Genomic DNA, 16,449 nt, shown 5'->3' with positions numbered 1-16,449 from the left:
GTGGCCTCGCGGTCGCGCTGCAAGAGTCGCACTGCGGGCGGCCTTTACGGCAGGCCTCTGCGTCGCTCGCAGATCATCCGGTAGCTGCGGTCAGCGAGGAGACAAGGGCGTTGCAGCGGGAAGGTAGGAGCTGCGTTTGTCCGCGGGCAGTTTAGTGAAAGAGATTTATTCCGAGATGCCTTAAACGAATTTCTTCTTGCTTTCTTGGGTGTCTGTTGTCCAAAGCCCGAACTCTGGGCATGTTTCCTGCGTTCCCAGTCCCCTACACCCTGCCTGTGGGGAAGGCCGAAGTCTGTAAAACGCGTTTCTCTCGGATTTCTGCCGGACTAATGCTTTGGCCGTCTGTTTCTTAACCCGAACTTCGCCCACCTTATCCTGGCTTTCAGGGCCCAGAGTGTTGTCGGCTCCGCCACCCTCCAGTTCCTTTCATTCTTCATCCCGACGTGCGCCCTGCGCTCCAGCCACTCCTGGGTGCTCGTCGCTCAGGCATACCCAACACCTCCGGGTGTAACTCGTGCTGTGCCTTATTGGAATCCCGTGTTCACTGACCTTCTCTTGGCAAAACGCAACCCATCTTAAAGGCTTTTTGCAGTCTCCTAGGCAGAGTCGTGCTTCCTCCTTCCAGCTCTTCACCCTCGTGCTCTTTGCGTTCCCAGCTTCTCTCTCTCCAATCTTATGCTTGCTTTGCAGCTGCTGCTTTGCCCGCATTCCAGTACCATGAACGTTATTACTCAGTAAAGGAAAGAATGGGTAGAAAACATAAATTCACCTGTGAATCCTTATTGACATTTTTGTGCTTCATTCCAGTGTTTTGCAGTTTTTCTTGGACATGGTATACCCTTGATCACTTAACATGTATGTTCAATGTATATTATCCGTTTTTCCTGTAGTCTGCCATATTCTAATAAGTGGGTGTTAGATTTAATTATCCATTTCTCTATTGTTGCAGACTTAAGTTGTTTGAAATTCTTTTTTTGTTTTTTTTCCAACAGTTACTGAGCCCCTACTTGGTTCCAGCCCTCACAGCACTCATTGTGCAATTAGGGAGACATTCAAGTTAATCCATTACAGGGGCATGGAAAGTAAAGTACTCTTATGGAAAGTTGAGATGCTATGTGAACACAGATGAGGGACACCAGATTCAGGATGGTGTCACAGAATTGTCATCTAAGTTGATACAGAGAGAAAAATGTCAAGAAGATGTTTTTGTGCTTGGGCTTTTTTGTTCTTTTTCACTTAATTTCTTCAGACCTGTCTCAAAAACTGGGATTCTTGAGTCAAAACATAAACACTTTTTTTGATTAAAATGACCTTATCAATACAGAAATGATTTTTATGCATTTTTTTTTTTAGGTCTAGTGTTTCTTCCCCCGAGTTTTATGGCAACAAACATATTGCTCATCTACTAAAAACTGGAAGAACTTGTCAAAAGAAAAAAAATATTAATGAGAATATGTTGGGAGAAGAGTGTAAAATATCTTTCTAGAGGGATATATATCATAATTATATCTCATTTTTCTTGGAAATTTCTCATTTGATTGCACTTTTATGGCATTATTTCTTTTTTATCTTCCATTTCAGCCATGCCTTTCTTTGATGTGCAGAAAAGGCTGGGCCTTAACTTAGATCAATGGATGACAATCCAAAGTGCTGAGCAGCCTCACAAGATTCCAGGTCGATGCCATGCTTTTGAAAAAGAATGGATAGAATGTGCACATGGAATTGGTGGTATCCGTGCAGAAAAAGAGTGCAAGATAGAATATGATGATTTCATAGAGTGTCTGCTTCGGCAGAAAACGGTGAGGAGTGGTGGAGTCGGGACTTGAATTATTTCTTTGTTTCTTAGGGCTACTTTATGTGTTTTTAATTGGTTGGCAAGAGCTTGACCAATGTGAATTGGCAAAGCTTTCATGGTGAAACACTTTCTTTATGTAGGTACCATGTCAAGGAAGTTAAAATGCCTTCAGATCTGGGGGGTGGGGAGAAAATATCTTCTGACATATTTTCCTTAGCATTGAACCCTCCTGTAGCCACCAGGTTAGAAATTACATGCGTGTATGTAGTTCCATTTTTGTAGTAGGTTATAAAGCAAAAGTTATCAACCAGCCTTTGTTGTTTGTCCTTGAACATCTCTGGGTGAAAATGTTTCAAATGCACTGAACTGTCATTGGAGAAGAGGGTAAAACCCTGTGAGTCTGTTACACTGAATGTGATAGAGAATCTCTGGGTTAATTTCTACTCTGGAAGGTGGAGGTGTTAGTGAGATTGCTTTAGATCGGTCTGACTGAAGAGGCAGGGGGCAAGGATGTTGACAGCATGATGTCTACCTCCTGGAGGTTGCAGGAACCCCATCACATACAGGCCTCTGTTCTCCCTTAGAGAAGAAATCTTTGGGTGTGATCTGTTATTTTGCCTATTTCTGTGCTCCAGGTATAACAAATAGAAACATTTTTATGACTCCCAACTCCTTGGAGTTCAGGAAAGCAGTTTCGATTTTTAGATAAATTTATTACAAAGTTGTCTGTATCAAAAATTTTACTCTCCTGTCTTTTAACATCTGCTATTCCAAACTTGGAAGGAATTTGAGGGCATCAGGTATTAATTCTGTATTGCTCACTGAGGGAATATCGATGATTAAGTGAGTAATATTGTAGTATGACCGAGGGACAGTATGAGTAGGTCATGGTTAGCCACCTACCAAGCTATTTATTCATAATTTATCTTTTTTTAAATTTTTAAACATTTATTTATTTATTTATTTATTTTTTTTTTTTAATGTTTTTTTATTAATTCTTGATACAAAGAGAGACAGAGCATGAGAGGGGGAGGGGCAGAGAGAGAAGGAGACACAGAACCGGAAGCAGGCTCCAGGCTCTGAGCTAGCTGTCAGCACAGAGCCTGACGCGGGGCTCGAACCCACGAATGTGAGATCTGACCTGAGCCGAAGTTGGAGGCTTAGCCGATGAGCCACCCAGGCGCCCCAAACATTTATTTATTTTTGAGAGACAGAGTGTGAGAGGGGAGAGCAGAGAGAGAGGGAGACACAATCTGAAGCAGGCTCCAGGCTCTGAGCTATCAGCCCAGAGCCCGACGTGGGGCTCGAACTCACAAACTGCTCATGACCTGAGCAGAAGTCAGCCACTCAACCGACTGAACCACCCAGGCACCCCATTCACAATATGTCTTAACTTCTCTTCTTGTGGCCCGAGTTACTCATTGTTCAGATTAAGACCGCTCTGCATGTAGTTAACACCAAAAGAAGGCAGTGTGGTGAGGTGGAAAGAACATTGGATTGAGAATTAGGAGAACTGTTGGTTTTTTTTTTAATTTCTTTTTTTTTTTAATGTTTGTTTATTTATTTTGAGAGAGAGAGGGAGAGAAAGAATCCCAAGCAACAAGGAGATAACAGCACAGAGCCTGCTGTGTGACTCAGTCTCAAACTGTGAGATCATGACCTGAGCCAAAATCAAGAGTCACATGCCTTAACCAGCTGAGCCACCCAGATGCCCCGAGAGTTGGGTTTTGATGCTGCCCATCACTAGTTTTGTGACTTTGGGCAAGTCCCTTCCCCTTTTGGTCTTGGTTTTCTTATGTGGAGATATTAAGGAGTTGCTCTCAGGCCACTTACTCATCCTGTGAATTTGTAAATAGATCTGTTACTACTGTTTTAGATGTCACCCTAAATGATTAGCTGCTTAGCCCTAAGTGAAGATACTAGTGAATCAGGGAATTAAAATCAAATGCTGGTCTGAGTTCTTAGTGCATAAGAGTGGATTTATTTCACACATTAATCCTGTGAGATACATTACTATAATTTTTCCACTATACAATTAAAAAATTGCGGCAAGACCAAAAAATCAAGGCCATTGCCTAAGGCCATGTAGCTGGTAAGTGGTGGAACTGGGATTTGAACCTGGCAATGCTGGGTCCAGAGCCTGTGCTTGTATCCACTACACTAAGTGGTGATTTGTTATAGCTCAGAGAAAGACTGGGTATTAGTTGTTGTGATAGCTCAGTCATGACTAGCCCTCTGTTGAGAGGTTCTTTAATACAGAAATGTTAATAATACAGTCTTTTATGTTAACAATACTGGAATTAAAAAAGGAGTGCAATCTTTTAAAAATACTAATTTTTGGGGTTTTAAATTTATTTTTATTAATTTAATTTATTTATTCTTATTTTTAAATTTCCATCCCCATTAGTTAGCATATAGTGCAATAATGATTTCACGAGTAGAATCCCGTGATTCGTCCCCTACATGTAACACCAGTGCTCATCCCAACAAGTGTCTTCCTTAATGCCCCTTGCCCATTTAGCCCATCCCCCCACCCACAACCCCTCTAGCAACTCTCAGTTCTCTGTATTTAAGAGTCTCCTATGTTTTGTCCCCCCAAAATGCTAATGTTGGGGTTAGTATTTAGGATGCCTAGCGTTTTTTCTTCTGAAGTTAAACCCTGGCTGATTCTTTAAGGTTAATGGTTAATTAACCTTAAGGTGGCTTAGTATAAATATACTAACTCTTCATGCCTTTGTGAAACCTTACCAAAAAATTATTTATTGAAGCACTATTGTAGGAGTATACAGTAAGCAAAACAGCGAAAAGTGCCTGCTCTAAAGGAGCTTACATGGGGTGTCAGAAAATTAACAAGTTAAAGACACCAGTGTCCGGTGTTGATAAGTACAGTGGGGAAGACAGAGATAGAAAGCACTGAGCAAGTTAAGTGGATACTCTCTTAAAGAGGGTGGTCACAGAAGAGCTCAGAGATCCAAGACGTGAGCCATGTGGGTGTGAGGGAAGAATATTCTGGTTAGAAGAAAGAGCAAATGCACAGGTCCCTGAGCTGAGGCAGAGAGTGAGGGAAAGTATTAACACTAAAGTCAGAGGTAGGCCTAGTAAGGCATTATAGGGACAGATTCAGCTGTTTGCTCAGTAAGATGTGAAGCCATTGGGTTTTGAGCAGAGGAGGAATGCAGTCGGGATCAGTGAGTGTGTTTTCTGTATCGAAGAATCCACCTGAATGACAGCTTTCGTACGGTCTTATGTGGCCTGGCTTTCTTTGGTTAGGAAGCCACCAGTGCCCTACCTGAGAGAAAGAGCAGAACTCGGGGCTCAGGAGTGACTGATAGCTGAGCACACATCTGACCTTTATTTCGGCGTGGTAAAGAGAAACCTCACGTTGGCGATTTCTGCTTCCTTCACACCCAGTGAACAGTCACCAGCAGCAGTAGCAGTTTCACACAGACAGCTCAGGAGTGTATCAGCTGTGAGATGATCTCATCTTTCAGTACTTGAAGGATTTAAGTATGCTCAAGTATGCCTCTATGCTTTATTATTTGTAAATACCTGGATTCCTGTATATAACAGGAACATTTTAATTATTTTTAAAGGAGGTATTATTATTCATACCAGAAATTTAGTTAAAGCTTGGGGAGTGATTTCAAGTTGTTTCTTTAAAGAAGGGTTTCGTCTCCAGGGCTCCCTAGGATGAGAAGCTTCCATATTTTAAAAATGAAATCAGGGGGCGCCTGGGTGGCTCAGTCGGTTAAGCGTCCGGCTTTGGCTCAGGTCAGATCTCATGGTTCATGGGTTCGAGCCCCGCGTCGGGCTCTGTGCTGACAGCTAGCTCAGAGCCTGGAGCCTGCTTCGGATTCTGTGTCTCCCTCTCTCTCTGACCCTCCCTTGCTCCAGCTGTCTCTCTCTGTCTCTCAAAAATAAATAAAAAGCATTAAAAAAATTAAAAAAAATGAAATCAGTTTTCAATCTGTTTCTCTAGCCCTCAACTTTATGGCACATATTTCTCCTTTAGTTTAAATACTTCTTTCCTTTGACAGATGAAACGTCTGCATGACATCAAGAGGCAGCGGGATAAACTGATAAAGGAGGGGAAGTACACACCTCCGCCTCACCACTTGGGCAAGGAGGACCCTAGGCCCTGAGCAGAGCTGCTGCTGATGGCTGCTTTTCATGTTTTCTCTTCTCTGCTGGAAAGTTCGTTTACTGAAAATTTCTTTGTGAAAGTGTCTAAAAATAAAGGATTGCTCTATCCTACTATTCTATTTTCTCGGATCATACTTGTCTATGAAATCAAATTGCAACCTATTTTTTAAGTTAGGAAAAATGCCTCTACCTATGCCTTAAAGAAATAGCATCTAGGTAGTAATAAGCAGCATTTAATGATGCTTACTATGTATAAGTTACTTTAAATACGTTAACTGGTTTAAGAAAGTTGCAGTATTCTTTACTGCTTTCATTCTGGCTTATTGTCCACACAGCACAGACTTGGGCTGGGAGAGGAGGCAGTAGAGAGAGTGGTTGTGTTTACTGTAAGGCTTGTGAAGTCTAACTTTAAGGCTAAGAAAATGTGAAGTTTGGATAATTTTGAGGAAGCAATACCACCGTTTCAATTTGCTATCTTACATCAGTGTAAGTATATTTTTAAGTTTTAAGTATATTAGTTTTAAGTATGTTAGTACTTAAATTTTTTTTTGTGATGTCTATTTATTTTGAGAGAGGAAGAGCAAGCACAAGTCGGGGAGAACAGAGAGAGAAGCAGACACAGAATCTGAAGCAGGCTCCAGGTTCCAATCTGTCAGCACAGAGCCCAGTGCAGGGCTAGAACTCACAAACTGTGAGATCATGACCTGAGCCAAAGTCAGATGCTTAACTGACTGAGGCACCCCTCGTATATTAGTACTTCTAATTGACATGCTTAGAAATGGCTCAGTTGGTTAAGCATCAGACTTTGGCTCAGGTTATGATCTCATGGTTTGTGAGTTTGAGCCCCACAGTGGGCTCTCTGCTGTCAGCAAAGAGCCTGCTTTGGATCCTCTGTCCCCCTCTCTCTGCACCTCCCCAACGTGTGCTCTCTCTGTCTCAAAATTAAGCAAACCTTTAAAAAAAAGAAAAATCCAGGTGCACCTGGGTAGCTCAGTTGGCTAAGCGTCGGATTCCTGATTTTGGCTTGGTCACAGTCTCATGATTTGTGAGATTGAGGGCTCCGTGCTGACCGCGTGGTGTCGGTGTGGGCGTCTCTCTCTGCCCCACCCCTGCTTGGGCTCTGGGCCACGCACTTTCTCTCTCTCTTTCTCTATGTAAATAAGTAAGTAAGTAAATAAATAAATAAATAAACGTTTTAATTTATTTTTTTAATATTTGTATTTATTTTTGATACAGAGAGAGACAGAGCATGAGAGGGGGAGGGGCAGAGAGAGAAGGAGACGCAGAACTGGAAGCAGGCTCCAGGCTCTGAGCTAGCTGTCAGCACAGAGCCTGACAGGGGCTCGAACCCACGAACGTGAGATCTGACCTGAGCCGAAGCCGGAGGCTCAACCGACTGAGCCACCCAGGCGCCCCTAAATAAACATTTTTAAAAGAAAAATCCAGATGTAGAAGAGAGGTATGAACCGTAGAAAATAATGTGTTGATATCCTTCAGAATTTTTTCCAACTTTGTGTGTGTGTGTGTGGTAAAATACCATCTTAACCACTTTTATTCCCCATCTTAACCACTTTTAAGTACACAGTTCATTGATGATAAGTCTATTCACATTGCTGGGCAAGCCATCGCCACCATCTACCTCAAGAACCATTTCCATATTGCAAAACTGAAGTTCTATGTCCATTAAACAGTAATTCCCTACACCTTCTCCCCCACTGTTCTACTTTCTTTCTCTATGGTTTGGGTTATTCTGCTTCACATAAGTGGAATCACACAGTATTTGTCTTTTTTATGACTGGTTTATTTCACTTAGCATATTATTCTCAAGGTTCACCCATGTAGCATATTGTAGAGTTTCTTTCCTTTTTAAGGCCAAATAATATTCCACTTGTCTATACTGCTTTTTGTGTCTTTATTTATCTATCAGTGGACACATCATTTGCTTCCATGTTTTAGCTTTTGTGAATAATGCTGTTATGAAAATGGATGTACAGATGTCTCTCTAAGACTCTGTTTTCAATTTTTCTGAATATATTCCCAGAAGTGGAATTGCTGGATTATAAGATAATTCTGTTTTTAATAGAGGAATTCCCGTATAATTTTCCATAGCAGCTGCACCATTTTTACATTCCCACCAACAGTGCACAGTGGTTCCAGTCTCTCCATATCCTGTTGTTGTTAGTAGCAATCTAATAGTTATGGGGTAGTATCTCATTGTAGTTTTGATTTGCATTTCTTAGTGATTAGTGATGTTGCATCTTTTCATGTACTTATTGGCCATTTGTGTATCTTCTTTTGATAAATATCTATTCAAGTCCTTTGCCTATTTTTAAAATTTTTAAAAAATATTTTTTTAATGTCTTTTGTTTTACTTTGAGAGAGAGTCAGAGACAGAGACTGAGTGGGGGAGGGGCAGAGAGAGAGAGACAAGAATCTGAAGCAGGCTCCAGGTTTTGAGCAGTCAGCACAGAATCTGATGTGGGACTCAAACCCACGGACTGTGAGATCATGACCTGAGCCGAAGTCAGATGCGTAACCGACTGAGCCACCCAGGTTCCCCCATTTGCCCATTTTTTAATTGAGTTGTTATTTGTTGAGTTTTATGAGTTCTGTGTATATTTGGGATGTTGATTCCTTATCAGAAACATGATTTGCAAATATTTTCATTTTGTAGGTTGTCTTTTTATTCTGCTGATAATGTCTTTTGATGCATCAAATTTTAAATCTTTCATGAAGTCTAATTTATTTATTTTTTCTTTGTTGCCTTGATGTCCTATTCAGGTAGTCATTTCATATCCACTGTTGTAAGCTTTTCCCCTATGTTTTATTTTTTTCTTTTAAAGATTGTATTTTTTTTTAAGGTTTTATTTTTTATTTTTATTTTTTAATCTCTACACCCCCAATGTGGGGCTCAGAATCACAATTCCGAGATCAAGAGTTGCACTCTCTATTGATTGAGCTGGCCTTTAAAGATTTTACTTTATTTTATTTTAAGTTTATTTACTTTTAAGAGAGAGAGGGAGAGAGGGAGAATGAGCAGGGGAGGGACAGAGACAGGAGGGCGAGAGAGAGAATTTCAAGCAGGCCCACACTGTCAGCATAGAGTCCAGTGCGAGGCTTGATCCCATGAACCTGGAGTCATGACCTGAGCTGAAATCAAGAGTCACACGCTCCACCGACTGAGCCATCCAGGCCCCCCAAAGATTTTATTTTTAAGTAAACTGCACCCAGTGGGCTTGAACTTACAACCCTGAGATCACGAGTCACATGCTCTACAACTGAGCCATCCAGGTGTTCTTCCCCTATATATTTTTTAAAATTTTTATAGTTTTTAAATCTTATGTTTAGGTCATGGATCCTTTTTGAGTTAATTTTTGTATATGGTGTTAGATAAGGGTCCAATTTCATTCTTTTGCATGAGGATATCCAGATTTTCCAGCATCATTTGTTGAAGACTCTCTTCCTTAGTGAATGGTCTTGACACCATTATCAGAAGTCATTTGGTTGTACATGCAAGGGTTTATATCTGGATTCTGTTCAGTTCTGTCCATATGTCTGTGTTTATGCCACTACCACACTGTTTTGATTACTGCAGGTTTGTAGTAAGTTTTAAAATCAGGAAGTGTGAGTCTTGCAGCTTTTATTCTTGTTTTCCAGGATTTTTTTTTTTTTTGACTATTCAGGGTCCCTTGAGATTCTGTAAGATGAGTTTTTCTATTTCTGCAGAAAAACTGGGATATTTATAGGAATTGCATTAAATCTGTAGCTTGCATTGGGTAATACTGACAACAACAATAAATCTTTCAATCCATGAACATAGGATGTCTTTTTGTGTGTTTCTGTCTTTAATTTCTCTCAACAGTGTTTTGTGATTTTCATTGCACACGTATTTCACCTCCTTGGTTAAGTTAATTCCTAAGTTTGGTGCTATAGTTTTTGTTTTGTTTGTTTTTTTAAATGCAGCTGTCAATTTTTCAAGTTTTTAAAGAAGTTTGTAATGTAGGGTTGAGCTTGAGCTCACCACCTAGAGATAAAGTTACATGTTTTACCAACTGAGGCAGCCAGGTGCCCAAAGAGTATTATTTTATTTTTTTTTAATGTTAACTTTAAGTAGAATTGGTTTTGTTAATTTTCTTTTTGTATTCATTATTAATCTTGTAGCATTTTGAGTTTAAAAATATCAGTTGTAGAGCTTGAATATAAGGTTCTCCTCAAAAGAGAAAGTAGATTGCATTCTAGCCCCAAAATTGGAAAAAAAGGATTTGGCGTTTGAGCAATGTCCTGCTTATTCTTTGTGTTATAGGGCAAATCTTTAGCCAGGCGGCATTTTCTTAAACTAATCACCAGTCACAATGGAGAAATAAGCTGGAGTTCTTCCAGCAAGATCCCATGCTATATCCTGTGTCAAGTTGTTTTACTGTGCCCCCATGCACACGAGCTTTTCTGAGTTTTTAAAGTCCAAAATGGGATTCAGTGCATACGTGTTTTTGGAAAGCCAGGCAAATTGGGAGTGTCAGAGAGGAAAGCAGAATATTAATCAAGGGTTAAAGTAGGTACGTCCCTTTCACTCAAAGATCTCATTCCTGAGCTCTTGGTTGTTGAATGAAAGGAAACCGAATTCCATTAGATTGTATTAAAGGTAAAAAATGAGTTGCAGAGAACACTTCATTGTGTTTGCTGGAAAGCATTGCTTTGATATCTTTATAGAATATCAGAAGCCTTCATTTATATGATACTATACCCATAAATAACTCTGGGACAAGCAACCTTGCCTTTTGCCTTTATTTTTGGTCAATTTTGTTCCTGTATTGCTTTTTTGAGTTGTTATTTTTTTGGTTTTTTGTCTTGTTTTGTTTTGTTTTAATGAACCAGCTCTAAGACCCCCGTTCTTTAAGCAGTTTGAATAAGAACAAATAGGACTGTATCTTTTCGGCCAACTAGGTTGGTGCAGAACTGGGTTTGGGAAGCAGAAGAGACAAAGCTGTGAGATTCTTTGCAACTGATGATTAAACACTCAGAGGGCAAGTTACTTGCTCCCTCAAAACAGCATTGTTTGTTGCCCTTGCCTCTTCCTTCCCTGCACTCTGGGAGGCAAAACTCATTAACTCCTTTGGCCTGTGCTTTTCTACCCTGACTGCTGCAACTCAGCGCACAAGGGAAACTACTGAGTGCTTTTGCAACTCATTTAATTTAATTTAACTTTTTTGAATAGGTAATTCACTTGGCTCAAAATTTAAAAGATAGGGGCGCCTGGGTGGCTCAGTTGGTTAAGTGTCCGACTTCGGCTCAGGTCATGATCTCACAGTTTGTGAGTTCAAGCCCCACATCAGGCTCTGTGCTGACAGGTTAGAGCCTGGAGCCTGCTTCAGATTCTGTGTCTTCCTGTCTGCCTCTCTCCCGTTTATGCTTTGTCTCTCAAAAGTATATATTTTTTGAAAATATTTTTTTGTTAACATTTATTTATTATTGAGAAACAGAGACAGAGCATGAGCATGGAAGGGGCAGAGAAAGGGGGAGACACAGAATCTAAAGCAGGCTTTAGGCTCTGAGCTGTCAGCACAGAGCCCGATGCAGGGCTCCAATCCTTGAGTGGTGAGATGACCTGAGCTGAAGTCGGATGCTCAACCCACCGAGCCACCCAGGTGCCCCTAAATAAACATTAAAAAAAATCAAAAGATAGAAAAGATAAGTAATGAAAAATCTCCCCCAGTCATACAGTAGTACCCATACCAGAGGCAAACAGGATTTTGAGTATCCTAGAGATACTGTGTGCCTCTACACACATTTTCTTTGTCCTTTTTTAAACAAAAATGGTAGCAAATGATGCACATGATTTCTGTATTTTGCTTTCTTACTATATTTTATAGAATGTTCCACATCATGCACATGACCCAGTTGAAGCCAATGATTGAGACTTGTTTGGTTATTAGAAGAGAGGAATGATGTTTCCTCTGGATTTAATGCAGAGGAGGTTTAAGTTTATAGTGCTGTAGAGATGTTTTATTTATTTGATTAAGCAACTGCTACTAAGAGGAGAAATATAAAGGTATATATATGTTCAATAGATGAAGAGGAACAGCTAATGTGAGAGAGAAGTGCTGTCTGGTAACATGAATTTCTGCATCAAGTCCTTTATAAAACTAGTGCTGTCCTGGGGCGTCTGGGGGGCTCAGTCTGTTAAGCATCTGACTTCGGTCATGATCCCATGGTTTGTGAGCCTGAGCCCCTCATCGGGCTCATTGCTGTCAGCACAAGGCCCATTTTGGAGCCTCTGTCCCCCTCTCTCCCTGCCTCCCATCCTTGACTCTCATGTGCTCTCTCAAAAATGAAACAACAACAACAACAAAAACAAAACAAAAACCTAGTCCTGTCCCTGGGCTTTGAAGTTGTATGAGTAAATAAATTTCTTTTTTCCTAAGCCAGTGCCAGTTGGATTTTTATTTCTTGTAATAAAGAGGCCCCACTGAATAGCAAATACATCAGAGTTGCCTCATTTTACGTCTTAGGAAATAGGCTTAGAAGAGTGAAGTAACTTCGTTGGTATCAAACATCTAGAACCTAAATCTAGACTTCCACTTCTGACTATGTAGATGACTTTGAGAGACTGTTGCTAATGTGATAAGGAAAACCTGGACAAAATAATTCATAGTTTTCCATGGGACTAACAGAAAACGGTATTATACGTAAGGAAGCCTTGAACTGAACTCCAGAAAAAATAGATAGGTAATTGAATTGGTCATCTTCCAGTCTGGGGGTGTGGGCTCCTGTTGTGAGTATGGGTAGGCCTGCCATAGAGAGGGAGACATTGCAGGGTTGAGGGGAAATCAGATGGGTCTAAGATAACCGTTTGGAGTGGGAAGACATCTTGGAATCTGGAAGAACTTCAAATGCAAATTGCCTGGTTCAACATTCTGCCTTCCCCCATGTTTTGCTAAGGAGATAGCACTGAAGAAGGGGCTTATAAGCATAAATAATGTAGCTGTGCCCATTCTTGGGGGTGATTACATTCTGGGACCCTGTCAGAGTTGACTCCAAAGGTGAACTAGGAATATCTAGAAGTGCATCCAAATCAAATTCTTCCCAGCTCAAATTCTGACAAGATCTGATAGACAACATCTAGGAAGGTTGGGAGTTGGGTAATCACAGGTGATATCAGTTCAACTAAAGCCATAACACACCCCCAACCCTACTCTACGATGAATCTGAATGATAACCCCTCTAATGGTTAGAGGGAAGGGTTTCTTAAAAAATTGTTTTACTTTATTTATTTTGAGAGAGAGAGTGTATGTGCATGTGCACAAGTGGGGAAGGGGCAGAGAGAAGGGGAGACAGAATCCCAACCAGGCTCAGCACCATCAGCTCACAGCCCAGTGTGGGGCTCAAACCCACAAATTACGAGATCATGACATGAGCCAAGATCAAAAATACCATGCTTAACTGACTGTACCACCCAGGTGCTTGGAGAAAAGTGTTTCTAAAAAACAAGTATTATACTTTACTCTTATTATGCTTTATTTCTTTTTTATGGTTTCTTATTATACTTTTTCTGTTCTTTTATATATAGCTTCTTTTTTAAAATCACATTTATTTTTCTTTCTTTATTTTTTTATTTAGTTATTACCAAGTTGGTTTTCATTATATATAGTTTCTGATACATAGTATCAAATTGTAAGACATGCAGAGAAGTGAGAAAATGTGACCCATAATCCAGGAGAAGAAGTCAGCAGAACTATTATAAATAAATATTATAACCATGAAAATTACAGAACTGAAAAATACAATGTCTGAAATAAATGCATTGAATGGATTTAACAGGTTGGAGGCTGTAAAAGAATCAGTGAATGTGAAAACAGATCAGTAAAAACTAAAGCAGAGAGAGAAAAAAGTTTAGAGAAAAAAGGAGTCTCAGTTACCATGGAATAATATAAAGCAGTCTTCATTTCACTGGAGTTTCAAAAGGACAGGAGAGGGGTGCCTGGGTGGCTCAGTCGGTTAGGCCTCCGACTTCGGCTCAGGTCAGATCTCACATTCGTGGGTTCAAGCCCCGCATCGGGCTCTGTGCTGACCGCTAGCTCAGAGCCTGGAGCCTGCTTCCAGTTCTGTGTCTCCTCTCTCTGCCCCTCCCCCTCTCATGCTCTGTCTCTCTCAGTATCAAAAATAAAAAAAAAAAAATTAAAAAAAAAAGGACAGGAGAAACTATCATATATATGAAAAGAATCTGAAAATGCAATTAAGAGAAAAATTCTATTTACAATAGCATTGAAAAGAATAACACTTAGAAATAAATTTAACAAAAGAAGTGTAAAACTTATACTCTTAAAACTTCAAAACATTGGTCAGGGGCGCCTGGGTGGCTCAGTCAGTTGAGCATCCAACCTGATTTCTGCTCAGGTCATGATCTCCTGGTTTGTGAGATTGAACCCTGCATTAGTCTCTGTGCTAACAGTACAGAATCTGCTTGGGATTCTTTCTCTTTCCTCTCTGCCCCTCCCTTGCTCACGCTTCTCTTTATCTCTGTCTCAAAATAAATAAACTTGAAAAAAATCCACAAGACTTCAAAACATTGGTATAAGAAATTAAAGAAAATATATAAAACGGAAAGACATTGTGTTCATGGATCAGAAGATACTATTGTGAGAATCACAATACTTTCCAGATTCATCTTCACATTCAACATAATCCCTGTCAGAATCCCAGCTAGCTTCTTTGTAGAAATTGACAAGCTCATTCTTAAACTTCACATGTAATTATAAAGGACCCAGAATAGCTAAAGCAATCTTGAAGATGAAGAACAAAGTAGGAGGCCTCTCACTTCCTAATTTCAAAATTACTACAAAGCATTAGTGATCCAAGATAGTGTACTGGCTTAAGGACAAACATAGAGATCAATGGAACAGAATTGTGAGTCCAGAAATAAACTCATATCTATTGATCAATTGATTTTTGACAATTTTTGACTTTGGATAAAATCACATTTCCACAGAGATCAGTCAGTAATATGACTATCTGACAGAATAAAATCAACACTCTTTCTTAAAATTTTTTTTTAAATATTTTATTTTTGAGAGAGAGATAGCAGGAGTAGGGGAGGGGCAGAGAGAGACGCGCGCGCGCGCACACACACACACACACACACACACACACACACACACAGAATCCCAAGCAGGCTTCAGGCTCTGCACTGTCATCACAGAGCCCAATGTGGGGCTCAAACTCATGGACCACAAGATCTTGACCTGAGTTGAAGTTGGACACTTAACCAACTGAGCCACCCAGGTGCCCCAAAATCACCACTCTTGAGAGAATAATAACAGAAGCCAGAGTCTTTACTACTTATATCACTCACAGTGTTCAACATATGGTAGACGTGTATACTGGGAAATGTAACCCACAGTAAAGGAAAAAAGCAGTCAACAGAAAGAGACCTTAAGATGATTCACAAGTTCAGTTAGTAGACAAGGACTTAACAGCATCTATTAAAAATATATTCATGAACTTAAAAAGATCAGCATGATGCATAAAGAAATAGGGTATCTTAGAAAAGAAATGAAATCATGGAAAAGAAAGCAAATGAAAATTTAGAATGGAAAACTACCATATCTAAAATTAAAAATTCACTAGATGGGCTTAACAAATTGGAGACAGCGAAAGAAAGTTTCAGTGGAATTGAAGATCAATCAAAGAGGTTTAATACAAAGAGAGATAGCAAAAAAGCTAATAAAAGGAATCTCAAAAGCAAGTCACGTGAAAGAAGTCAGGCACAAGAAAATCTATATACTGTATGATTCCATTCATAGAATTTCAAGAGCAAAATAATTTCTGGTAATAGAAAACAAAACAGTAATTGCCTAAAGAGGGGCAGATGGATGGGAACTGAATGGGGAGGACATGAGAACTTTCAGGGGTGATGGAAATGTTCTATGTATCTTGCTTGTAGTGGTGATTACATGGATGCACATAATTGTCAGAACTCATGAAACTGTATACTTAAGAGCTGTGTATTTCACTGTATGTACAAGATGAACCTAAAAGAAGGCAAGAAACAAACAGGAACAACAACAACAGGTGAAATAAATAGGAAACAAATAGCAGACTGGTACACTTAAACCCAACCAGATTAATACTTAAATGGTAAATCTATGAGTAGAGATAAAAAGTCGCTTTTCTACTTCTCTTAATGTCTCTGGAAACTATAAAATGAGGAGAAAAGTCAAAGACAACTGTGGTAGGCTGCTTCTAAGATGACTCCCAGTGATCCCTATCCCCTGAAACTCATGTTCTGCGTAATCCCTTTGCGTGGGGTGTCAGCCTGCCTTAAATGACTTGCTTCTAATGCGATACAGCAGAGTGACAGGATGTCATTTCTGAGATTAGGTTGCAAAAGACTTACTTCCATCTTGCTGCCTCACTCGTTCTCCTTACTGGCTCACTCTGAAGAAGCAAGATGCCTTGGACTTTGAATCCTAGCCCACCACCCAGCAGCGAGGTAACTCACCTGTCTAGGGGAGGAT

The 16,449-nt window shown here is 40.0% G+C and overlaps 1 protein-coding gene across 1 annotated transcript; it reads left to right on the top strand.

Annotated features, from left to right (window-relative positions):
- The first annotated feature begins 15 nt into the window (after positions 1 to 15).
- On the top strand, positions 16 to 6,057 carry NDUFS5 (NADH:ubiquinone oxidoreductase subunit S5). The gene is made up of 3 exons (XM_029946507.1): positions 16 to 123; positions 1,582 to 1,799; positions 5,833 to 6,057. The coding sequence occupies exons 2-3, from the start codon at positions 1,584 to 1,586 to the stop codon at positions 5,935 to 5,937; spliced, it is 321 nt and encodes a 106-aa protein (XP_029802367.1). The 5' UTR covers positions 16 to 123; positions 1,582 to 1,583; the 3' UTR covers positions 5,938 to 6,057.
- The last annotated feature ends 10,392 nt before the right edge of the window (positions 6,058 to 16,449 follow it).

This window comes from Suricata suricatta, chromosome 8 (genome assembly GCF_006229205.1).
Source record: "Suricata suricatta isolate VVHF042 chromosome 8, meerkat_22Aug2017_6uvM2_HiC, whole genome shotgun sequence".
NCBI lineage: Eukaryota > Metazoa > Chordata > Mammalia > Carnivora > Herpestidae > Suricata > Suricata suricatta.
This window is presented reverse-complemented; position numbering and strand designations above follow the sequence as displayed.